General features: G+C 44.0%; 1 protein-coding gene across 2 annotated transcripts in view; it reads left to right on the forward strand.

Annotated features, from left to right (window-relative positions):
- The window catches only part of PPA2 (inorganic pyrophosphatase 2), a 344,063-nt gene that overhangs the window by 153,889 nt on the left and 163,018 nt on the right, over positions 1 to 27,156 (forward strand). For both annotated transcript variants that reach the window (XM_069241383.1, XM_069241374.1), the window contains one exon: positions 21,139 to 21,225. In XM_069241383.1, the coding sequence (XP_069097484.1) occupies positions 21,139 to 21,225 (87 nt within the window). The remainder of the gene's footprint in view (positions 1 to 21,138; positions 21,226 to 27,156) is intronic.

Below are 27,156 nucleotides of genomic sequence, written 5' to 3' on the forward strand. Positions count from 1 at the left end.
TTTATTTAATTTTATTATTCGGGTGCAACCCAATAACATAAGGCAAGTCAATTAAAATCACAATTACATCAATACTTAAAATACAAGATGCTCACAATGTGAAATGAAAGTATCATCATCTCATAATTCTAATAAATCATACTAAACTCAGCATTATACAATATAACAGCAATTCTCACAGTTTCCTAAGATGCGACTAATTGCATTTCTCAGGGATGCGGGCCTTCCTATTTCGAAATACTTATTAGATAACACTTGTGTATTGCTCACTATATAGTCGATAATTAAGAACAATTTAATCCTTGTGAAATTACATTTAATTAATTATACCTCACATACTTGCTCTCTCATCTCTTACAAGGCACCAGAGTGCCCCATTAAGGAACCTCGTATTTCATTTGAAAATCAGCCTAAGGCACTTGTCACGTTCAAAAATCTCATATCTGCCAGTAGGTTGGGTGCTTGATCCCAGTTAATAACGTTATATTCCCTAAAAATTGCCTTTAAAAACTATTTCCGTTCATCTAAGAACCACAAGCAGTCCAATAAAATATGTTGGGCACTACATTTTTATTTGAGGCCACATGTACATAGGCCCAAATCATCCCTCATTATAGCTCTTGTTTTAAGATCCATATAACATGGGTTTAGCTCGACCCTGAATTTTAGTACCGTCTCTCTTAACTTTCAAAGCGACTATGTAGGGAAAGTTTTCCTGATTTCTCCCCCCCAGCTCCATAAACTGGGTAGATATTTTCCTCTCCATATAACCTAAACCTTCTTCTCTTACACAGTGTGCAACACCTGCTTTGGAATTTGTTCTCTGTGCCACTGATTAGCAGCTAAACCCAAAGTAGCACAGATCTTCTCTAGCCGACCTCTCACTTGGGAGGCCCAGTTTAAATCACTTGTCCTTATTTCCCTTTTACCTAGGTGTGCAATTTTGGGAATACCCTCTTCAGACAGACTCAACCAAAATTTCAATGCGACTTGCATTTCCTGGTAACTCCATGCCATTGTTTGGCATTCAGCCCTTGTAGCATGGATAATACTTGAGGGGGGGAAGCGTAAGCAGTCGCTTCACATATTTTACTCTCTTCCGCATCCCAATTCAACTTCCCAGCAAAAGTTAAAACTTTCACCCCATATTGAAATTTAGGATGCACCATGGCATTAACGGCAGAAAGTACGGGACGACAAGACGGTCCTCTGTACTTTCGACTAAACTGCTTTAATCCCCAAACCGATGTTAATGCTGTGGATTTTAGTGACTCAATATGCTCTTGCCATCTTAATTTTGAGTTAAACCACACACCTAAATATTTATATTTATCAACCATTTCTTCTTTGTCACCTCCCCGGTACCAGGAAAATGCCCTCTTTCTTTTTCCCAACACCATTATTTTCGTCTTGTCCAAATTTACTGTAAGCGTTTTACTTTGACAGTGGTTATGAAATGCATCTAATTGTCTTTGCAATCCCAGCTCCAAGTCATCAGCGTATTAAAAAACAAGAGACGTTGGTCCCGTCCATTTTTGGGCATAAACCCCTAGCCTCCTTTAATATATTTGCCAAATCAGACAAAAATATGGTAAACAATAGTGGGGCCAAGACACAACCTTGCGCAGCCCATTCTTTATAGGGATCTTCTTTGTTAACAACCCACTGGTATCTAAAATCACTTGGGCCCAATTTTGCGTATGTAGTCCGTGGCGGTGAAAAAGTAGTTCAGAATCGATCCCGAGCCGCCTCAACATATCCCACAACAAGTTCTGATCTAACAGATCAAAAGCGGCTCAAAAATCCACAAAACAACAAAATAGATGCCCTCGTACCTCTAATGACTTTTTTGCCAGTGCCCAAAGACTAAAACAGTGGTCTATTGTAAAGTGACCTTCTTTGAAGCCACCTTGCTCTGCTGGAATCAGATTATTGAACTCTACCCCGGACTTCATTTGGCCTAACAGTAGCTTAGCAAACAAAATGTAATTCACGTCCAACAGGCTAATTAGGCGATAATTCTTTGGTTGTGTTGCATCATCTTTCATATAAATTGGCCTGATAATTGCATCCTTCCAACTCTCAGGGAGGCAGCCGTAATCGAAAATTTGATGGAAGATAACATAAGAGTCTTGCCCACAAATCAACATTATTTTTTATTATTACAGCTGAATGGTTATCTGGGCCAGCTGCTTTAGTTAACTTAAGAGCTGCAATTGTTTTCTTTTATCTTCTGAAGAGAAAAATATGACCATATGTCACCACCTACATCAACTTTATTCTCCTGGTCTAACCTGACATCCAATGGTCTAACCTGACATGCAATGCAACCACTCTTTATCTTAGATCTTTATTTCCTACCCTGAGTGTTAACGGTAGAGGCCAGTGATTACTACCCTCTAGGTGCACGACTTCAAATCCCACTGCTTCCTTGAAATGCCAAACATTTACGAAGGCATAATCAATAGGGCAAACCTTATTGCCTTTTTGAAAGGTTTGCTTTGCAGAGCGGTCTGCATTCATACGTCCATTGACACAAAACAATCCTAGAGAGCATAAAATTCTTACTAAGGCCCTATCCCATGCCACAACCTCTGATCTAGGGCAAACAGCTTGTGGCACATGTGCAGCGACCAACAATTCTTTATGCAATTTATCACCTATTGTTGGATCTAATTTATGATTAAAATATCCTAAAATCAATACCAACTGCTCTACTTTATTTATGCATATTGCCTCCAAATCTTCCTCAAGCAAACCCATCTGGATATCATAATCTGCTGCCATCCTGGCTGGATATATACATTAATTACAGTGAACTGCCTCGACCACCAGTATCATTATAAAGGTCGACCCGTCGAGCTAATAGCCAACAACTTTTTGTTTTTAGCTTTATAAATCTGTTGGATATTGTAGTCAAGGTCAAAGTAATTAGGGCCCCTGAGGGTCATCCTGGGCCTAAACGGGTAGCATCCTTGAAGAGTCTTAAAAAGCCATCTACTGGTTCAGGTTCTTCACACAGCTCAGTTTCTTGGAAACACAGAATATCGTACTTTTCCAACCTCTCTTTAAATGAATCTTGTTTTAAATGTTTCTTATATCCTCCAGGAAAAAAATAAGAGGCTATGCAAAGAAGCTAATCCCTAATCCAATTTACTCAACTGCCCCCACTATAATCTTCAAGGGGGCTTAAAAGGTGCTCAAAACGGTTCCTCAACATTGGGCCTTTAGGGTCGGCTAATATGGTTAAAGTCTGCCCTTTCTTCCATCCACACACGTTCTTGGATTTTGAGTACCTGCTACACTATATTGTACTTGATCTGGGAGCAGCCCTGCGTGACAGTTGAGGGCTCTATAATTTCTCTCTCCCTTCTCCAACGCCCTCAATTGAACCAGTCTTATGCCCTCTTTCTCTAATTCCTTGTCCGCCCTCAATACCAATTGTCTAACACATCCGGAAGAAAAAAAAGGGCCTTTGCCACCTCATTCCTACAAGATATGTTGTGAATCCTATTTGCCTTATATCCTTTGACCCGATCCCACATAAAATGGGGCATTTACCAGTAACTTCTAATAGGTGCAAGCGATTCAAGGGCGTAAGCTTCCTCCGCCGCTTCCTCCCAAACTCCCTTCCCCAGGGTTCCAAGTATACCCACAAACTCTCACTTCCATTATAGCCCTTTATCTTCCTCATGTTTCCGAGACCCCTGGATAATAATGAGGGACCACACATCTCCTGTTCTAAACTTACTTTCCCTTTTCTTTTTTTTTTGTTTTTTGTTTTTACTAATTACTTTTTCTTTTGATGCCAGTAGCTTCCTTATTTTCCTTACTTTCGGCCATTACAACCCTTCGGAAGTACCTAATCTCCTTTACTAACCCTATGGCTTCTGTGTCTACTCCTCTAGGTCTCCTTTGAGTCGCACTTCCCCTCTTGGAGATGCCCACGTCATGCCTCTGTCGTGGGGCTATTCCTAAGATCTTATGCCGATCTATCACCCCCCCCATCTTTTCATTAGCTTTTTCCTTTCAATATGCCTCTGTTTACTTAATATATTAAAATAGGATATATAACCCCTTACTCCAAAACCTCGACCCCTTTTTATCACCAGCATGGGATGTTTTGAGATATATTCCCATGGCAGATTTTTTGTATTTATAGGCCCTCCTCCTGGTTTCTTTTCTCTGGCACTGGCCCCACCAGTACCAGCATACAGCTGTTTATTTGTTTCAACTCTTCCATAATCCCCTGTAGTTGGTTTCTATGTGATTTAGCTAGTCTGTTATTCATAGTCAATATTTCTAAAATGGCCTGTTAGGTTTTCTGCATTAAAAACATTACTTCTAATAAAGATGCTGCTGGAATTCCAGTGGTATCTATACCTAAAACAGACTGCCTAGCAAAAGGAGAGGAAGTATCCATTCTGGGTGCACCTCTACCTTCCCCTTCTAACCCCTTCTTCTCTATTGTCATATAAAACAGGGATCTTTCATCCATCATGTAATTATTCACCACCAGGAGGGAGAGACAAGGCGATGAAGATAACCTAGGCTCTGGTAAGATCACCCCCCCATATTCCTGTCCATCCCTTCCCCTGAGGGTAGATCCTCATTCTGTAAGGAATACAAAATAATAGAATCACTTGCTACAATCTGTTAATCTTCTCTCTGATCAACATTTAAAGATTTTTTTTCTTTCAATATCCTGGGATACATTGGCATTCTTTTTAAAATACTTCCCCACAAATTCTTTAATTGGTAAACCGTAAGGCGTTACACCAGTTTCTTCTCTGATGTCTGCCGGGGCATCCTCATGCTGCAAAACAGGAGACATAGCTCCTCCTTCGGGACTAATATCAGTATCTCGTAAGTGTTGACACTCCTTAGGGATTCCCTTTTTCCTAGAGATGTCTTTCAAACCTTTCTTCGGGCCACACGCCCCACGTGTCCTTATTTTGCTCAAGGGCATTCTACATTTCTGTTTTCCCTGGAGACAATTGGACTATATGAATTAGGGAACTTGCCTCCACCTATAAATTCTGAATTGCCACTACCGCCGCCTCCACGCACCACTTTAGTTAACCACCAACAGACTTACTACAAGACAAGAACTCCGAAGTCAGTGTCTAACACTCTGCTGCAACTCTGCTCCAACACAGTTCCATAATTTCGACTCCTGCTACTCTGCAACTTCATTATTTCCTGTGGCACCTGTGACTTCTGCCAAGATACAGGAGCTTGGAGCCCAGCATCGTAATGCAGGCACGCAGAGGATCGAAAAACACAATGATGCATGCAGCAGGCATGAGCACAGTAGCGGCAAAGTTGGGATAAACGTTATCCAATTGACTCAGCTCGTCTCGTACAATGGGGCAAGAAAATCTCTGTAACTCTCTGATCAACTGCAGATGATTCTGCTTCAACCAGAATACGAGGGTCAAGTCGCTTTTCTCCAGAGCAGAGTAAAATTCTCACTAGTGATATACATGGACTATTCTCACCCTATAGTCATTGGCGAGCATCCCAAGTTAAATGATGAGTGGTGTTCTTTTCCCTGGTACTTCTTATCTAAGGGAAGCACTAATGCTTGTGCTGCACTTCGACTCCTGCTGCTTATTATTGTGTGAATAAAGGCTAAGCTTATGGCCACGCCGTGTTCTAATTATTGAATGCATATACATGCTTTAAGGGCGAAACATCTAGACTGCCCCAACACATACGTGTAATGCTCCGGAAGATGTGCTGATAGACAAGTCACCTTTCTTTCACCAAGTTTTAAAGGGCTGATAAAAAGAGCCCGAGATAGCAACAGACAGTCTCCCCACAAAAGCTACAAGCAGCCTGGCCGCAGCTCCTCCCGTGGTCCCGGAGAGATGCCTCGCCTGCTCCTGCGTGCATAGCAGCGACATTGATGAAGGAAGCGGAAGAGGTCTCAGAATACTGCAGAAAGGAAACCCTGGCCTGGTACAGCTTTATGTTTACTTTTCTTTTGAGAAACATGTGAGGAACTACCTGCTTGTGAACTCTTATAGTCTGCGTACTCAAATTCTGGGTGAAGTCATCCCTCCTTCCGTGTGACACCATCAATATCTAGCAACTCTCTACATTATTTGATACATTCAACCATCTTTCCACAGCTCACGAACGTTCCAATAGTTCTCATGAGAGTGAACAGCCAAACAATAGTACTCCTTTACTTTCCAGTCCTCATGTTCTAATATTGCAACATCCAAGGTTGCTGTGAATGAAACTTGCACATAATACAATAGGACCCTTTACTATTCATGTGAAACAATCTAGAGAAACATGTTAAAAAAAAATTACTTGCCATTTACTGTTGCTGCAAATTTGAAAACTTCAGGCCCAGTTATGCTAACACAAGAAATACAAAGCATCATTATCCTCATTAACAAAACACAAATAATATGCAAAATTATGAATTCATCATTAATAATACATAAAATATGCAAAGTGCATTTCAATATTAATTACAATCTTTAACACATTACATTAAATATGATAGATATGCAATTATTTTTCTGTGCACATGTAACTTTTATACTAATAAATTATAGTTTATCTTAAATCAACGTCATATCTACTAACAATTATTAATTCTAATAATTATTATTAAATCATTTTAGCACATTATCAGTATTGGTAGACACAACGTCCATCACAGAAGGCACAATGTCCACCATCAGTATCAACGTGTACACTTTTTAAGTGCATGTTAGTGCAGCTATCAAAGTTGAGCTTTGAATGTGAATATAAAGTTGCGCAATGCCGACTTCTGTGCCACTAAAGCATTACTCAAATTTATGCTCCAACACTGCTTTAGTCATGTCCGCTGATCCCAAGAAAGTTCAATTTACCAAACACTCACTGAAGTTTCCCAAATACTCCAGACTATGGAGGTGTAATTAAAGCCTGGCAAATGTTAGCGATCAAGCATCTACTGGCAACAGACTAAATACAGATTTAGTATCTCTTGCGCTCTCTCCCTCTTAGTCCCTCTTAGTCTCTCTCTCTGCCCACTCCCACTCCCTATCTCTCTTCCCACTCTCACTCCCATTTTCCTCTCCTTCTCCCTCTGTCCCTCTCCCTCCCCATCGTCAAAGGAATTGGACTGTGGAGGATCTCTGCTTTATTTTTTAGATGAAATTTTTACCCTTTTACGTGGAAATATTGAGGTGATTATTTTCAGCTTTCAGACCAACACATGGTAAATTACCACTGGAAATTTAGGAAAAAAGGACGAATAAAAATGATGGCTCATAAGTGTCCCTGGACTGATGCATTAAATGTGACATGTCAACATAAGGAAAATGTGAAGAGGTCATACCCCCGTTAAAAGAGTAAGTTTGACAGTAATGAATGGGAAAAGGAAATAGACATGAGCAGCTTATGTTTACAATGCTGGTTTGTGTCCTGTGGCCTTATGCACGATGCACACAAAACACAAGTTCGCAGGAATTTTTGAAGTATATACTATATAGATCAGCTGTGTTAGTATTTTTCTTAATTCAGCCCACAAAAAGACTTGAATTAGTCAACTTGATGTACGTAGCACATTATAGAGTTGTTTCCACCAAGAGGTCCATAGACATTGAGAGAGAAGCTCAGTTAGTCTGTGATGTCACCTGTTGATGGAACACGTCATATTATTCATATACACTTATCAGAAACGTAATTTTATTCTATAACATCGGGCGTACAGCACAGTAGCAGCCAGCCTCTTGATCGCTGATAGATCCACTCAGCTTCGAACCCCTGCTGGCTTTCCCTTCTAGTAGCTATGTCGTGGCCTTTATGGACGACAAGAGTGTACTTCCAACCCGAGCCCTCTAACACATTCTCCAACCAATTATGAACAAAGAAATTCAAAAAGCAATTAACTCTGGGGCATATATATATGACACAAGGAAATGAAACGTAAACACAGTTGTAAGGAAAAGTGAAAAAATAAACAAGAATAGCTGCAGATACAGTTTATAGCAAAAGACTGTTAAAGATCAACCCTCTTCCTCCTCTCTGCTGATGTAATCCTGCAGCTGGCTTGATGGCCGCCTGTTTCTTCTGTTAACTGTATTACCAATGTCTGACTCAAAGCCCAATGAACTACAGCTCATTCTGGTTTGTGATGGTTCTGCCCCACCCTTCAGCTCATCTTCAACTAAAGGCAGTGAATCTTCCATCTCAAACTGCTTGGTGCCTTGCAGATCCCTAAGGGAACATTCTTTACCAGGACCATGCGAACAACTAATCACTTATTCCACATCTTCAGAAATCCCAGCATCATGTAAATCATCACCCACCTCCTGACTCACTCTTTTCCATTCATCATCATACCTGTTAGCACCACTTTTAGATGCCACACCTTACAATCATTGAGCTGCATCAAATTTCCAATCACTTGTCCTCACACTTCTACAATGGAGCCACCTGCACTTCTGTCACATCTTTGTCCAGCACTGGCACTCTATCAGATGTAAACTGAGTTCTCAGCACCTGGTGCTGATCCAGCTTTCTTCATGCATGCTGTGCTGCAACTATTTTGGTGTGCTTCAGTCCATTCTGGTGCTCCTCCCAGCCCCAAGGAACCTTTTGGGGGCTCCGTTTGGGGTTGTCACTGATGGGGCCCTTCCTCTGTGCTGTTTGGCCCCTTAGTTCCTCTCGTAACACCGTCGGCACTGCCTGGAGGCTTCCCAGGGCTGATTCCCTGCCAGCCCCCAAATAACACCTCTGGTGCTGCTGACCCCAGTACTCTCAGTACTGACCTAGTTCAAGTACAGATAATAGCAGCGAGGCATCCAACCTTCTACCACCTCCATTGTCTGTTACGGGGACTACTGCAGGCTAGTCAGTTAGATAGCTTCCCGGAGATAGAAATGGAGACCTCCCCCTGAGGTTGCTTCATTTCATGTAATGCAGCTCATGGCCTCGACCTTTCTTTACTTACAGTCAAAACTATGATCTACATCTTGAAAGAGGTCCAGCAGCCGACCTCTAGAACCTCTGAGCCCTTATTTTCCTTTATGAAGCTCCTATGAATCCAGTCTTCACAGCATGAGAGAAGCCCACCACAGCTCCAGCAATGAACAGACTAATCGCAATGTGATACAGGTCAGCATCGGAGGATCAAGTTTCTCTGTCGGTCCACCTGCCTCCAGACAGCTTAGTCATACAGGCCTTCCCATGCATTAAGCAGAATCCTTCATCTTTTCTGGAGTGCGCCAGATACTCAAATAAAATGGAGGCGCTGTGTAAAAATGTCTATTACCCTAGAAATCTGACCTGGGACTTTCTCATTAGAGCCTGTTTTCTGGGAAAATAGGCCCCGGGACATGGTACAAATGGTGCTCCCTAACTTACCTGGCCATCTTAGGAATTACTTTGCTGCAGTGATTGTGGGATGGGTAAGATGCTTCTATATGGGTCATGAGAGCAGGGCTTGGCACAGCCGATTCACTTGCAGAGTCCAAGGGGTCTTCTGTGGCTCCGAGGAGACATGCATGGCTCCAGTCGATGAGCTTCTTCGGTGGTGTCCATTCAACCTTGATGGATAGTTATTTAATGGAACTGGGCTTTTTGGGGACAAATCGAATTCCATGTGTGGACATGTCAAAGAAGTCAGAGTGACAAACCTATCTTTGGGACCTTCTGTCCCCAGTGAAGCATTACCGCAAAAGGGTCAGTTTTCGTCACTGCCACCCCAACAATAGACCCTGCTTTGTAGCCAATATAAGGGCATTAGCAAAGGCTGGAGTCGTCAGGCCCATCAGACCTCTTTATTGTCCTCCCCCTAGGCCACTTGAAAGCCACTTTAGTTTGTCCTAACAGGAGCATTTACAACTAGTGGGAAGACAGGTAGCCTCCTTTCTGCAAGCCTGGAAGGCTGTCACATCAGGCCAGTGGGTTCCTTCAGATTGTAGAAAAGAGAAAGGCAATACCCCTGCAAAAGAGACCATCTGCCTACCATCCACTTCCTTCAGCAATAGACCACCTTTGGATGTTGCAGCAGGATGTGGCAGTCTAAATGCAGAAAAGAGCAGTGAAACTGTTGCCAGAGCTTCCAACTGGGCAAGGGTGCTACTCTCAGTACTTCCTGCTTTCCATTAGAAACAGCAGTCTTCATCCGATCCTAGACCTCAGCCTCATGAAATTGTACCTCTGCAAGAAAAGGGTCTGGATGCTGTCCCTGGCTTAGCTTCTTCTGGTGATGCGAGCTGGAGAGTAGATGGTGTCACTTAATTTACAGGACTCCAGTTTTCACAAACCAGTTCTGCAGTTGCACAGGAGGTACATGTGTTTCATGGCAGGGTCCACCCTCTACCAGTTCACAGTGCCCTTCTGGTTGGTTTGAAATTGATTCCTCTGGTCTTCAGAGGTGATGGCGGTGGTCGCGCCCCATCTTAGGAGGTCCAGGATCTTGGATGATTTCTGCGTGATGCTGGTTCACTGCAGAGTGTGTCGTACCACAATCAGGCAGTAGCACCCCTGCTGTTTTTGACTTGGCCTTTTCAATCAAAGTGGTCCAGTCTCACCCAGGGCCCATTGAGTACCTCCTGATCACAAGGGCAGTACTGGATTTCACATCACTCTGAGCTTTTCCTACTCCTCAGAAAATGAGATGTTTGGGATATGATCTTGATGTTTTGGGATGAGGCTTGGATTCCAGTCCTCATGGTGGTTTGATTGCTGGGTGTGCTGGCTTCCTGCATTCTCCTGGTCAGACATGCATACTGACACATAAAGGATCTCCAGTGGTGCCTCGGCAGGCACTGGTTCTAAAGCAACAGAGATCTGGCTGACACCAGTGTGATCCCCCAGGACACTGTGGTGCACTTGAACTGGTGGTTTGTGGAGTAGCATCTGTTTCTAGGCGTGTCCTTCTATCCTCAGGAGGAACTGGAGATCAAAATACTTTGGTCTGCAGATTTCACTCATCACTCTGCTGGAGGGAAATTCAGTGCACCCTCAAGGTCTTCCTTCCCTTCATGGACAGTCTTTCCTGATCTTGAGGGACAACACAACTGCAGTATGGTGCCTGAACAAGCAAGGAGTGGTGGGCCCTGAACTTTTTTGTTAGGAAGTGCTGTGGCTCTCGGTCTGGATGCACTAACATGGGATCTGGCTAGTTGACAACCATCTTGGTAGGTCTCTGAATACCAGGGCCGACAGCATCAGTTGGGGTCATCTTGCATACCATGAGTGGTATCTCCATCTGGAGGTAGTGCAGTACATGTTTACCCTGTGGGCAACCCCTCAGGTACCTTTTTTGCCACCTTTTCTCACGAAAAGGCCCATTGCCTGCAGTTCTGTGGGTATCCTGTGCAAGGAGCCTTGAAATATATATTTTGGTTGAGTTCTAGCTTTCTTCTTCAATACACGTTTCCTCCCGTACCTTTGATTCCTTGAGTTCAGAGGAAGTTTCACCAAGACTGGGCCAAATCACCTTCATTGTTCACTTCACTGAGAAGGGTGAGGTGTGCAAGCTTTCTTTACCTCCCCCTGTGTCCCTTGCTCTATTCTCCTCTGAAGGTGGACCTTCTTTCCTAATTGGAGGGTCTGTTTCTTCACCTCAACCTTCAGGGCATCCATCTTTGTGAGTGGAGATTGAGTGGGGCACTCACATTTGCTTATGGCGGTGTCTGAGGTCATTGTCTCAGCCTGTCGTACTTTCCACCAGGACGGTCTATTCTGGGAGGTGGAATAGGTTTGTTGGTTGGTGTGAAAAATGCAATTTGGAAATCTTGAAGGTTAGCTCATTGAAGACCTCCAGTTTGCTCTTTCGTTAGCACAGCATGCACCATCAAAGGGTAGACTGCAGCCTTTGTTAGCTTTCTTCTGTCTCGCGAACCAGCCATTAGCTTTCTTCTGTCTCGCGAACCAGCCATCCCTGTTCAAATCTCCAATAATAAGATTTCTTTGGGGGATTCACAAGCCTGTTTCAACCCACGCCTTTTGTCATGTCACAGTAGTTTGTGAATCAACTGTTGACATTTTGATGGGTGGTCTATTTGAGCCCCTTTGAAGTTGTCAATTAAGTTTGTTGGATTTAAAAACTGTTTTTCTTGATGTTACCTATTTGAGGCTTGTTAGTGAGCTGTAAGCACTGCGTGTTTGCATAAACCTGTTTTTTTCTTAACAGATTAGTCCTAGTAACTAAAGTGCCCTTCCTCCCGAAGGTGGTTACCTTTTCCACTTTTCACCCACCACTTCACCTCACTAAGGAGGAGAGGCTGTACTTTTTTTGTGTGGTACATGGGCAGCAAAAAGGGCAAGGCATTCCAGAAGATCACCATGTCCTGTTGTATAATCTTTTGGATCAAGATGTGCTGTGTTGTGGAAAGAAGGAACTGCCAGAGATAAGCAGGGCCCATCTCGGCAGGGAGACATCTTCCACCTCATCATTAGCATGGGGTGTTCCTATTGCTGACATCTGTTGAGCGGTGACATAGGCTTCTCTTCACATCTTTGCCAATCATTACTTCCTGGATTTGGAAGTGAGAAGGGTTGGTTGTTTTGCATGCTCGGTGCTCCAAGATTTTGTCGTCTGACCAATCTTTCACACCCACTGCCCATGAGGCACTGCTTGGAATTTGCTCAGCAGGTGTGGAATCTGTAGATAGAAGTATCCATTAGAGGAAAAAATTACTTGCATTCAGTAACAGTCTTTCTGGAAGATACTGTATCTCCTTGGAGATTCCTCACCAATCTCATCCTTCTCTCGGTCTGAAGGATTGTTACAGGGCCCAGAAAAAAGGGACAGTCAGATTGATGCACTGTTATCTCAGTTGATATGGTTCCTTGTCTCTGCCTTTCAGTGCAAGGATAAAATGGGCAGGAAAGTGATGTAGATGTGCCTTGATTGGCGATTTATGTATCTAGTGGCCTCACCAAGATGTTGCATCTGGCACTTAGATGGACCCAAGAGACCTGTTCCAGTGCGATAGAGCTGTGAAAGTTTCCAGATCTAGTCTGTAACTTGGGAATATTTAACAGAGGAATCTGCAGGTAGATAAAGTGTCCACTAGAAAGACTGTTAACAGAGTTAAGTGCCTTATTTATGGTGTGAAAGAAGTATGCAAGAAGTGTGCATGGTTACTAGGTTTCAGTAATGGTGTATTTGCAGGGAAATGCAGTAACTTGCACTCCTTTTCTATGGCTGCTGGCATTAATGTGCACAAGAAGCTGGGGAATGCATTGTACCTAGTTTTACAGAAGAAAGGATAATGCCACTGGTTCTCTGTGGTCTGGGCCAAATCTGGATGAGGTATTTGTCCTGCAGGTTTGTGATTGCCAGAAGAACGTAATTTTCCAGATATTGTGATGGGTCAATCTGGATTTCATTAAAGACTTAATTGCTACTCCAGGGCAACAATTTTAAAGCAAACACGTTAGTCACATTAAACATTCCAGAATCAAAACATCACAAACTTTATAAACCCTAGCACAACAGCCATCTTCCTCTTTATGTCTACTCCGGGGATGATATTTAAACGTACAGAACAAAATAAACAGAACATTGCAAAAAATCCAACTTGAATATCTTCTTCTGTCTTCATAAATTTTCAGTCAAATAAAATACAGAATTAATTACATCCATGCCACAAAACATATTATAGCCAAAATCCTTAATAATTTTGAAAAAGAACAAAATATTGCTGTCACCTTGTCCAAATCTGGAAAATACTCCGCTTGCAAATCTCCTTGGCCAACTCTGGCAATTCCTTTGACTTGGTTCCACCTACTCAGGTTTATATATCAAACTTCAGAAACATTGTCCAGCTTCCAAAAAAGCATTGTAATTATTTAATGAACCTGCAATACCCTGTAATGAAAACAGCCCTGCTCTCATGTCCAAGATGTCCTAAATATCCACACCAACCAAACAACTTGCATGGAACTCCAACACAAAATCTGAACAAATCCCCAAAATTGCCCAACCATTCCAGGCATCCAAATTGCTCAACCACCAGTTTAATTATTCCTTTGCCAAGCAGATCTCCATGCCATAAATCTTTCCTTACACTGTCTGCCCTCAACCTCTGCAAACATCTGTAGTGAAGGGGATCTGGAAAAAATACTTGAATCAAAGAAGAGAGTAAACCTCTTATCCTAGCTAAAGTCCTTAGAATCAGAAAATGTCTTACTTCTAACTTTATTTTTTGCAACTTTCTTCTCTGGTAAACCCAAATTTGCTTGAACACCATTCACTTGAATCCATAAAAAATGTATAATTTGACAAGATTCGAAAACCAACTTCTCCATGTTGAACAAAAAAAAACAGAATGCCTGCAAGATCCAGCACCTTCCTTAAATGTCTCCTGAATGTCTCCCGGTCCTGCGACGTAATAAAAAAATTGTCTAAGTACATGATCATTCTCATTCCTTTCTCTTTGACTTATGCAGCCACTGGGTGCAGCACCTTGGTGAATTACTGAGGTGCTGAAGTTGCCCAATTGGAAGGCAAGTAAACTGGTGAAGGACTGACACCCATCTGAATTGCAAATACCTACGACTGGTTTCGAACATTGGAATCATGAGACAAGCATCCTCGAGATGCATTTTCAATAACCAATCTTTCATCTGCAAAATTTCTCTCAGAAGATGGATACCTTCCTTCTTGAAATGTCTGTATCCAAGGAACCAATTCAAATTTCTCAAATTTATTACCAATCGACAGCCTTTGTCCTTCCTTTTCTCTATAAATAATGTGCTTACAAAAGTTTGTTTCGTCCGACACTTGCTCCAGACCACCCTTTACCAAAATTTCTTGCACCTCCAAGTTTACTATTTTTTGCAGATGTTCTGTGAAAACCACTTCTTTTGTCTCTCAAAACTGATAAGGAATTTCTATCATGTATCCTTCTACTACCTTCAAGATCTATTGATCCCTTGTTATTCAACTTCAGTTGATCACATAATTCTTTAGTTGATGTCCTACCTTTCCTTGGATCAAACCAATAAACGTCTTCATACTTGCCCTGGTTACTCAACCATTGCTGAGCTATTCCTGTTGACTGATGACCTCTGCCAAATTTCCCTCTCTGTATAACTGTAGAAGGAATCTAGTGGCAGACTGGAATTCTCTATAACTTCTACATCCTTGAGGTTGGTATTGGGATCACGAGTCACCCTCGGCCAGAGAAATGTCCTCTTCCTTCAAGCCACCCAAAAACTCTTCCTCCAAACACTCTCATTAAGAGATGACTGTGTTTTATCCAAACTAGTAAAGGTAGAAACATATTTACCGACTTCCACCTTCTTTACTAATCCATCTCCTAAAAGAGCACTTAGTTCTTTCTTTGCAAAGTCACCCAATTGTGGACTAGTTCTCATTGGAACTACCTTCCTTATTCCTGCAGTTAAAGCAGCATTTGTGTTTCCTAAGAAACAGACAGCTCTCTGACTCCATTCTCCTAATGAATCAATGTCAGCAGACACTCCATTTGATTTTACCTCCTCCACCATGTTCAAAATTCTTACTAAGTACCAATGATGTCCAAAAGCCTATCCTGGCATTGCTTAAGGGCTCTTTCCCGTCCCTTCTTTGTATCTGTGCCCATCTTGAAAAGGAAATTAAGTAAATCCGGATCCAGATTGGCTCATGCCTTGTTGTCAATTACAAGCATGAACACCCAACCCACATAACATCCCTGGCTTCTTTTTCAAGTGGCTTGCAAATCCACAGTCCCCAAAATTCTGAAACATAATCCAAGAGACACCACCCAGCACTTCTCCAAAGTCTTATATCAAGACTAAACATCTCATCCCCCTATCGCTATGTAGGTCCCAGTAATCATCACCATGGGTTTCAAACACAAATTAATCAAAATGTGTCTTATCAACACTTGACTTATCTTGGAAAATTACTTTTATCATCATGTCTAGCTTGATTATTTGTGCCACAAAGGACACACTGTTGTGCTGCGAAGGACACCCTCTGCCTCTGTGCCGTGTAGACCACATTTTTCCATAGTTGACAAACTCTCATCATATTTATTCTCCATATGCTTCTTTTTCATGTTATGCTTACCACTTTACTCCCTCACGTTCCTCGTCTCCTCTTCATCCAATGACTAAAATTCCTCATCCACTTCAATCAGATCCTTTCTTTTCCTCTTTCTACTCAAGATCTGCTCCAAAGTTTCCTTTACAGAAGTTCTCACTTCTTTTTCTATTATTCTTTTAATAATCTCCTCCTGGACTTGAGCCCCAGAAACTCCCTCTTCCTTACTTGTTTTTTAATCTTAAACTCAGAATTCCAATTGCCAAATGCTTTACCTAACCACCACACTCATAAAACCCTATACCAACCCCCCAATGGAAAAACCTTCAGTTATGTCTCTCAAAGGTTATACTACCATTCTCCAAAATGGCCAGAGGTAGCTTCATTCCAATGTTGTACGTTGCTATACACCCAAATTCAAAATGGCTGGCCATAAGTGTGATGCCATAATTACACCAGGTGTACCGCCGATACATGGAAATCCCATTTGTACAAAGAACGCATCCATCCTCTGCACAAGGGACCGTGCCTACGCTACTGTAGACCTCTTAGTCCAAGAGCCTGAGGCTGCACACGCTTGCGGTAGCTCACGCCTGTCTGAAAAACAAGGCTCTGCTCAACCAACAGCCACGAACAACCCTGCATATACTAAAGAGCTAAACTTAATCCTTACAATTTAGACTTCTAAATTACATTAAAGCAGTAAAACACTCTCCACATATCATGCAAAAGTCAGCCCAAAAACAAAACAGCTGCGCAACTACTTAGCGCTCTAACCTCCCGAAAATTGGGATATTCAAATAAGCATGCCTGTCTATTACTTACTAATAACATTTATCACATTAAAAAGCTGACATCAACATTTCTACTAACATTCTTACTCATATTCCTGTAACTGATACTTGTTTCACTGAGCAGCAATGAAATGAGGAAGAGGGCTGCTGGCATGTACTAGGCTTTATATAGTTTGTGATATTCTGATTCTGGAAAGTTTAATGTGACTAATATGTTTGCTTTAAAATGGCTGTCATGGAGTAGCAATAAAGAGATTATGCATCATGCTAGCCTCTGGTATTGACATAAATACTTACCAGCCAGAGCCTGCAACTAAACTACCAGCATGGTTTTGAATTAGGGCTCTAGCTAAACAATGCCTCATTTTTGCAGCAATAAAAGGAATATATTTTTCAGGTTGATCTGAACATGAAGTCTCTCCTGCTGAACACACATGACCCTCGGGGACCCATGAGATGGACATTTTAACATAAGCCAAGACCAGCCTCTCACTGTGTAATCTTCTACTTACTTGGTTTCACCAGCTCTGTTAGCACAAGGATACCTTTTTTGTAATGCCATGTTTTACATATTGGATAAATAAATAAATCAAAGTAATGTTCAGCCACTGGCGGGCAATTCTCTTGGGCTGTAAGCATACCTAGATCACTACTGATCACTACTTGATAGGGCTATCACACTCGTTGGCTGAAGAAATCACAGGTGGAACCCCTGTCAATTCTCCCTTGGGGTGAGTCCCACTCCAGACCTGGCGCTCTAAACTACAGGTGGGGAACTCAAGGCATGTGTCATCCACAGTGCAATTAAAGAGAATAACCTTTGTTCTGGCTTACTTAAGTCCCTTTACCCTAGCCCATGGCCTCCTGGCTTCTTTTCTCAGTAGTTGCCCTGTGCAATAAAGGAAAACTAAGCCTCACATATTGCCGCCACCCTCTTCCATCATATGCTGGGGTGCTATCCAAACGTCAACCTATTTTTTTATGTTGGACATATACGTTGATGTGAGTGAAGTATGTAGGAGGTTTGTGTGGAGACTAGGCCTTACATGTGGTGTGTTTGCAGGATTTCATATTAACCCAGGAAGAGTATATGAGAATAAATTAGGTGGAGGTTTACCGAAGGCTTTCAGCCAGCCAAGTCCAGCAGGTGCGGTGCTAGCAGGGCAATCATGTAAAGCTCGGTCTCTACTGTGCTTCACTAATGGGCTTTTGAAAGGACGATATCCTTGTGGTGATCCAAGCATTAAGGATTCTCTCCTGGGAGGCAGACATGACCCTTTCCTGGGAAAAAGCCTGACATTCCAGGTCCCAAGATCCGAAACTTGACACAAGCCTAGTGTTTAGCCACTGCATGTGCTTATGAGCTTTACATGAGCTCTAGTCATTATCCCGGACACCAATCAGTAGCTCCCCCCTCCTCAAAAAAATACTATTCTGATATCCCGCCAACACCTATCTCCTCCTTCTATGTGTTCCCTCTTACTTCAAGGACCTTGTTCTCCTCTTTCAGTTAGAGCTGAGAGCACATACCTTGTTAACAGTAGGTTTGTGAGAGCTCTGTTGACAGTGGCCCTGATGGAGCACAGAAAGAAATTTCTTGCCTTGTCAGTCTGCACATATTTGGCAGGGAATGAAGATGGTGGTTGGCAACACCGGAGCTTCACCTGTCTCCCCTTACATCCTCCACGTCTGTGGAGACCTTAGGAACATGTGGAATGCAGGAGAGAATGCACTCCGTCAGCTGACATTCAGTTTTCTCCCTAGGTTTGTGGAGGTGGAAGGGTAAGAAGGGGATCACGATCTGACCAAGCATGGTCGTTGGAAGCAAGTGTTGCACTACTAGTACATCAGCACAAGGATTATACATTTTCAACAAACTTTCTGAAGAGGGACAGATCCCTTCTACTTGGAAGGGTGCCGTGATCATACCCATTCATAAAAAGGGCAATGCTAATCTACCAGTAAACTACAGGCCAGTTAGCCTCTTAGATAATCTCCAAAAGATTTTTGCTAAACAACTGTTTGGTAGATTAACACAATGGGCCGAGGAATGTAAGGTACTATCTCCCCTTCAAGCAGGGTTTCGACCTAGAATCAGCACAGTGGACCAGATCTTTAGGTTGTCAGTGCTGTATTGGAAATACACTGTTCTCGCCAAACAGCCTTTGTACGTTGCATTTGTAGATTTGAAATCTGCCTTTGACTTGGTCCCTAGGGAGAAGTTGTGGGTGGTTTTAGCTAGAACCGGAGTACCCAGAAACCTAGTCTCCCTAATAAAGCTTCTACACGAGGAGAACTATGCGCAAGTTCGTTGGGGTGAACAAGGTGAACTCACGGACAAAATTCCTATACACAGGGGTGTAAGACAGGGATGTGTGCTGGCACCACTCTTGTTCTCTTTATTTATTAACGAGGTAGTGCAACATATGATGAACTGCCAGAGTGACGCTCCCATTCTAGGGACCCATAAAACACCCATACTCCTCTTTGCTGATGATTCGCTTTTAATCTCAAAGACTCCCATGGGTCTGCAAACCCTCCTTGATAGATTTAGTGCTTTTTGCCAGGAATATGGCTTGGAGTTAAACACAAAGAAAACCAAGTTAATGGTGTTGCGCTCCGTGAAAAGGAAGAAATGTTCCATCTTTCTCGATGGAGTTTCCCTTGACAAGGTTAGTTTCTTCGATTACCTAGGTGTAAGGATGACCGATAATTTACGCTGGGAAGAACAGATTAACAAAAGCACTGGCCTTCTCATGCATAGTGCAGCTTCCATCTTGCGCTTTTTCAGGAGTACCTCCACAAAATCTGTTTCCCCTGCTATTAAGATATATGTAGCTAAGGCGCAGGGAGCTGCTGTGTACGGCGCAGAAGTATGGGGCTTCACTAATACCAGCAAACTAACACTTGGGGAGAACACATTTGCAAGGGCCCTCTGTGCATGTCCCCCCAGTACCCCACTGACACCTCTTTTCCTGGACTTGGGTTTTAAAAGGATCGCTGACCTGATAAACTTAAGACCCTTGACATATTGGGTCAGGCTATGGACCGTCCCTGAATTAGATACATATAAAGTCGCACTTTTAGACTTGTTAACATCTTCTAATGCAACTTCTATTCCATGGGTCAAGCATGTATCTACCTGGTTCAGGATATTGGGATTAGAGGATTACTGGGAGCACCCAAACAAACTTGCAAAAGTCCATCTTAAAACACTGAAACATGTATATTGGTCCTACATAAGGAATGTTGCTATTACCCATAATTCAGGCGGCCATCTAACCAACTTATTTATAGACATCAAATGGTATCCACAGCTTGAGTCCTATTTAGACATTATACCCGATATGTTAGGCAAAAGCCTATTTGCCAGATTTCGTTTCGGGACCTTACCACTGAAGACCGTGGTGTGCAGGTGGGACACAAATGCGTCAAATGACCTTTGCCCTGCTTGTGGCTCTAATTCTGAATCAGTGGAGCACTTTATGTTTTTTTGTCCCGCATATAGGGCTACTAGGAACAAATGGATTCGAGCCCCTTGTCTAGAAATGGGAATTAGGAACTGTGCACTAGCTTTAAGGATTTTAAAAAGCGATTCTACCAAAATGCTAATAGTTTCAGTTAGCAAATATTTACTCATGGCATGGCGCATTAGGAGCTTTTATATCCCAAAGGGTTAGCGAATATTTTATTTTTCTGTTGTCGATGTTACAATTGTGTTTTTATAGTGGGGATGAAATGCTTTTAATATTCATATTTATATTTATATTTTAATTTTTATATTCGTTATGGTAAATAGATTATGTATTGCTTTGATGATCATTGATCGAATAAAGCTCTGTTGAATGATGATGATACATTTCAAATGCATTATCATGTAAAGTGGCTTCCAAGGGAAGCCATACACAATGAACAAGTTTAGATAACATGTCTGTTACTAATTGTGTGCATTTTATTAGTGGCCAATCTCTGTGTTTACCATCCTTGCCTCTTCCCCCCTTTCTCCTTTCCTTTTCCCATCTCCCGCTCCTTGTGTTGGCTTCGCCATTGGAATGTTGGTTAATGACTATATCCAACAGTAGTTTGTGACTGTTATTCTGGGTGGGCTCTCTGATTGCGGAGGCTCAAGAAAGTTTGTGTTTACCTTACCATTCTGGACTTTTTTTCGCAACAGTGTTTGCCCACCAAATATGCACTACCTATTTAGAAAATGATGTTTATTGCACAGACATAAATAACTCTGTGCTGTTTCTTGGTCTACATTTGGGAAGTGTAAGCTTATAGTCATGCCAGCTCCTCACCTTCTTTGCTGGTTTCCTTTCACAGACCTGGGAAGACCCGCACCACAAGGATAAAGAAACCGGCTGCTGTGGGGATAATGACCCCATTGATGTATGTGAAATCGGCTCAAAGGTTTGTTTCATTGACAATTTCTTATTTCTAGACAAACTGCAACCTTTGATACTGATGTGGCTCTTGCAACTCCTCTCGGAGTGAATGCTCATTGGGGCTTCTTTCTGAAAAGGTGGTTGCAGATTAAGAAATGTTATGTTGTTACTGTTGTTTTTAATTAGCCCTAAGCGTATCTGAAAATATTTTTGGGGATTAATCAGTTCAGTTTATCTGTCGTTTGCAAGGCTGAGGTGAAAATATCATATATTTTGAAGAAATATTTGGATTTATGCACTGTTAATGAATTGTTTAATAGGTGAATATCTTCTTGTAATAGCCTGATGGATACAATACGTATAGCCATCAGAATCATCCTTTATGGGAAGTGAAGATTAAAAAGGGCACACTTTTTGTTCCAAAAATACTTGAACTTAGTAGGATGCACAGCATACATTTGGAATTGAACTTTTAAGTTTGAGAGAACAAAAATTAAATAGATGGATAATGGATCAACTATGCAAAGTGTCTTTTGTGAACTGCACATTCTAAAAATACGAAATTAAGTGGAGAGGTATCTGGATTTTTATTCATTCAGTGTATTGCAGAATAACATCTTTAGGTCGAACCCGCGAGAGCATGCAATAGCACATGCACACTTGCTTGAGAGACTCTTGTATTCAGTAATGGGCTTGGAACCCCCCCCCATAGCTTACCATTCGTTGCCATCATTGTCTCTCTTCTTTGCTGCCTTTGCATTGGGGAGCGTCTGGCATGCATCCCTTCCTTTAAATTGCCAGCTGCACTGCCCAAGTATAGATTAATTAGCTTTTGATTAGTGCCCCTCTGCTGGCCATCCGCTGCTCGCACTGGAATTCAGGTACTATTTCTGAATTATGAGACTGTCAGCCCTGGCTGCATCGTAGCTTTTTTTTTTTTTTAAATGTATTTAACTTATCCCACTCCAACTGTTTTTTCTCCCATCCCTCCCATACCTGTTTCCTCTCAACCCTCCCACCCGGGCTCTTTTTTTAATTTACTTATTCTATCTCCCTCCCTTATTCTTCTCATCCCATAGCTGGTTCTTCCCCTCTGTCTCTGCAGTCTAAACCTAAAACGCACTATGAAGTGGCCACTTCTGGCCACTTTATACGCTTTTTAAAATCATCCCATTATCCGCCCTCTCCCCAGTTGCCCTTCTCCCCAATCCCCCCCCCCCCCCATGTTAGCCATTGAGCAAGACCTCTCGACTTTTCCAATGCTTGTTTAGGTTTTAAAGAATATATTCACTATAAATGTAGAATGTAAATCTGTTCCAGCAGCATTTCTAGATGAAAAAAGCTTCATTTCACACTGAAAATTATCAATACCTAGAACTACACACAACAAATGTATCTGATATAGACTTCTAGTTGCAGATTCCTCAGTTTAGATTCCTTAACTTAGAATTTCCCCCAAGTGTCAGTCTTGATCCGAAGTTTTTTCTTCGAGTAGTACCCTTATGCGCCGTTAGGTGCCTTTGGTTGACTCAGCGTCCGTCGTTGGCATCCTGGTCGCCGGATATGATGTCGCTGGTTGTATATAGGCTCCAACCCAGCGCACTGTTGGTTCTCTTCTTTCCATGCCAGCCTATACACAAATCCTGAGACAACTACCCTTACAGTCGCTTTTTGACTGGCCTTTTGACTTTTTGTTGAAGTTTTTTAACTTCGGGTACGTTGAGATGTCGTCTCATAAGACCGGCTTCAAGCCCTGCGCCTCCTGTCGCTGCATGATGTTGGTGCTTTGAGTGTGACCATGACCCGAAGTTGTGATCTGACTGGCGGGCCCTAAATCCAAAGGCTTTGAGGGAGCAGTCCCTAAAGCTCGTCGTGGCCCAGCGTCCGGCTCCGCATCGCTCCCGGTCTCGGTCGAGAGGAAGGTACCAAGACTGCTCACAGAGCCATCGCCACTCCTCCTTGTCCCACTCCAAATCATCAGGTCATTCAGGTAAGCACAAGAAGAATTTGAAGAAGCACAAGCGTTCTTCGACTTCACCCCGTTGGTCTGACGATGCGACGGGGGAATAGGAGTGTCCTTGCTCTAGGGCTCCGTCTGTGGAGCCTGTTTCAGGGTCGACTTTGTGCCGCCTCGAGTTTCCGGGAGCTGGAGCCACCCCAACCAAACTCACGGGGTTTTTACGAGGCCAGGCTCCTCAGTTTTGGGCAGTCTGGCCCTTTTGGGGAGCCTTTGGGCCCTGCAGGATTGGAAGGGGCTCCTTCAGGTTCTGCGCCAACAGCTTCGGCCTCTGCTCTGAGGGGCACCCAGTGATCCGCTTCCGGACCAGCATCGGTTGTACCCTTGCGACCTTCCCCAATGATGGTGTCAACGCTCCTGATGTCGCCTGGGCCTGCAGGCGGCATTGATCCTTTACTCATCTCTGACATGGAGTTGGAGCGGCATTGATCGACGCCAATGCCGATTCCGACTTCAGCAGGGGCATTGCTCCCTAGATTGGATACAGACCCTTATTCTTATGGGGACGAATTTGGTGAGAGTATGGAGGGGTCGCTGGACCCTATAGAATTCCAACTGGAAGACCCTATGGACTGGGCTCAGGAACTGGGTAAAACCAGCAGTCTGGATACCTCGCCTGGCACTGGTATGCTTTCTCCCACTATCGTGGCTACGAAGGAGGGGAGTCCTACTCTATGGTGGTGCAGAGAGGGGCCGAGGTCTTGGGCCTGTCAGGACCAATCTCCTGACTGAGGTGCTTCAGCCTGGTCTTCCACATCAGACCCCCTTTTGCCCTTCAATGAAGCCCTCACGGATGTCCTGCTGGGGACCTGGTCCAAACCCAGGACAATAGCCTGCTGGGATAGGCCTATGCCTAACGACCCGGCTTTCCTGACCCAACACCCTATCCCCGAGAACTTGATCATCTAAGCCTCAACATCCCATGGCGCGTTCCCTTCTCCTCCTCCGGATAGGGAATCAAACAGGCTGAACCACCTTGGAAAGAGGTTGTTTTCTTCCTCCAGCCTGGCATTGCGGTCTGTGAACACCACATTCCTATTGGGCCGTAACACCCATTCTTTATGGGATACGGTCGCGCAGGTGCTGACACAGGTCCTGGAGGTGGCCCGGGCTGTTCTCTCCCAGGTGGCTGCTGATGGGAGAGACGGGGGCAAGTTCACAATCAGATGTGGGTTGGATACAATCAACTCTCTGGGCAGATCAGTTGCTTTGACGGTGGCCATAAGGTACCACGCCTGGTCTGGCTTTTCAGGGGATGTTCAGTCTACTCTGATGGACATGCCCTTTGATGCCACCCGTCTGTTGAGGGATAAAGCAGACTCAGCACTTGAGTGCTTTAAGGAGTCCTGGGCTACTGCTCGGTCCCTGGGCCTCACTGCTACCGTTTGTCCCTGCCAGTCTGCTTTTCACCCCTTCGTGGTCACAGAAGGGGCACCCAACCATGTCTGTTCCTCTCCAGCCACTGCGTCATGCGTGCTGCTCAGCCTCTGCGGGCCGAAGACGTGGGATCCAGCGTCAGCTTGGATCAGGAAGCCAGCGGTCTAGCCAGTCCACCGCTCCCCCCTCAGCTGCAGCCTCCAAACCTTGCTAGTCTGGTGTTTCCCCACCAGGGACCTGTCGTAGGCAGGATTCGCCATCACCTACCCCGCTGAAATACTGTTACACCAGACAGGTGGCTTTCGCAAATAGTCCGAAGCCACTCCCTCCCCTTTGAGGCTACCCATCCTGCCATGCCATCATCCTACGATCGGATGATGGAGGATCACCTGGCACTTCTTTATGAGGAGGTTACGGTTCTCTTGGCCAAGGGAACCATAGAGAGGGTGCCTGTGCCTGAAGTAGGTTGTGGTTGTTATTCCGGCTACTTTCTGGTGCCCCGAAAGGACAAGAGCCTCCACCCTGTCCTCGACCTCCGGTCTCTCAATCTCTTCCTGAGGAAGGAGAAGTAAAAAATGTTCACTCTGGCTCAGGTCTTATCTGCCCTGGACCCAGGAGACTTGATTCAGGGCGACTCAAAGGACGCTTATTTCCATATTTCCGTCTTGTCTGCCCACAGACGTTACTTGTAGTTTGGGGTAGGTCATGAGCACTTTCAATTCATCATGCTCCCCTTTGGCTTTACCAGCGCCCCTCGGGTGTTCACCAAAGTGATGGCGGTGGTCGCAGCTCATCTGCTCAGGTTAGGGGTTTCAGTCTTCCCCCATCTTGACGACTGGTCGTTGAAGGCAAGCTCGCCCCAGGCTGTTGTCTCCCACCTCCAGACTATGGCGGACCTCCTGCATTCGCTAGGGTTCCCTATAAACATGCCAAAGTCACACCTGACGCCCTCTCAGACCCTCCCTTTCATCAGAGCTGTTCTGGACACAGTGCAGTTTCAGGCTTATCCTCCCGAGCTGCGAATCCAGGATATTCAGGCTATGATACTGATGTTTCAGCCTGTATCCTGGATTCTGGTGAGAATGACTCTGAGGCTGCTGGGCCTGCTGGCTTCTTGCATCCTGCTGGTGTCACATGCAAGATGACATATGCAGGTTCTGCAGTGGGACCTGAAGTTCCAGTGTGTGCAGCATCAGGGGAATCTCTCCAACATGGTCCAGATCTCGGAGGGAACTGTGCAAGATCTGCAGTGGTGGCTTTTGAACTGCGATTGGGTCAGAGGCAGATCCCTCTCACTTCCCCAACCAGATGCAACTGTAGTGACAAATGTGTTACTCCTGCAATGGGGTGGCCTCATGGGAGAGGTGGAGATCAGAGGTGTGTGGTCTCCGGCAGAGTCCGAGCTTCATATGAACCTTTTGGAGTGCAGGGCGATCAGACTGGCACTGAAGGCATTCCCTTCCTCTATCAAAGGGAAAGTGGTGCAGGTGTTCACATACAACACCACCGCCATGTGGTACTGCAACAAGTGGGGCGGGTGGGGTTGTGGACCCATTATCAGGAGGCTCTCCACCTCTGGACATGGCTGAAACATCAGGGCACATCCCTGGTGGTTCAACATCTAGAAGGCTCTCTGAAAGCCAGAACGGACAAATTAGCCGTCAATGCCTGGTCGATCACCAATGGCATCTCCAGCCAGAGGTGGTGCAAGGTCTTTTTCAGCAGTGTTGGAGTTTCCAAGGCGGCACTTGCTCGGTGACGCTTTATGTCTCGAATGGAATTCAGGCCTCCTTTATACCTTTCTGCTAATACCACTTCTGCCCACAGTTGTGAAGAAGATGAAGAACGACCGGGCACAGTCATTCTTGTGGCTCTGGACTGGGCATAAAGAGTATGGTATCTTGTGCTACTGAACACGGCCATCGATCCTCCAGTCAGACTGCCCCTTTGGGAGGATCTTTTGTTGCAGCAGCAAGGGATGGTTCTCCTCCTGAACCTGCCCAGTCTCTGCCTTCTTGCGTGGAGATTGTGCTGCGGCAGTTGGCAGCTTTTGACCCTCCACCCGAAGTCTGCAATGTCATCTTGGCAGCCAGGCGTCCCTCCACTAAAATGGTATACACCTCTAGATGGAACACATTTGTGGCATGGTGAACAGACAAGTCTGTTGACCCTCTGATCCACTTTCTGAGTTTCCTTTGTTTATTCTCTCTTTGGTCCAGCAGAGCTCTGCTCTGGGCACCCTAAAGGGTTATTTGCCTGACATCTTGGCTTTCTGCTGATTACCTGACCAACCCTTCTTGTTTAAATCTCCCATTGTTGTACGATTTCTTAAGGGCCTTACACATCTCTTTCCTCCTTCCCTATTCACAATGTCCAGTGGGATTTGAACTTAGTTCTGACCTATCTAATGTGTGCTCACTTTGAGCTGCTTCACAACTGTCCACTTCTCCTGCTTACTCTGAAAACAGTCTTCCTTGTGGCTATTACCTCTGCCTGCAGAGTGAGTGACCTAGAGGAGGTCTGTAGTTTTTAAGATCTTAATGAACAAGTTACTAACCTTCA

Source organism: Pleurodeles waltl, chromosome 1_2 (genome assembly GCF_031143425.1).
Source record: "Pleurodeles waltl isolate 20211129_DDA chromosome 1_2, aPleWal1.hap1.20221129, whole genome shotgun sequence".
Classification (NCBI taxonomy): domain Eukaryota; kingdom Metazoa; phylum Chordata; class Amphibia; order Caudata; family Salamandridae; genus Pleurodeles; species Pleurodeles waltl.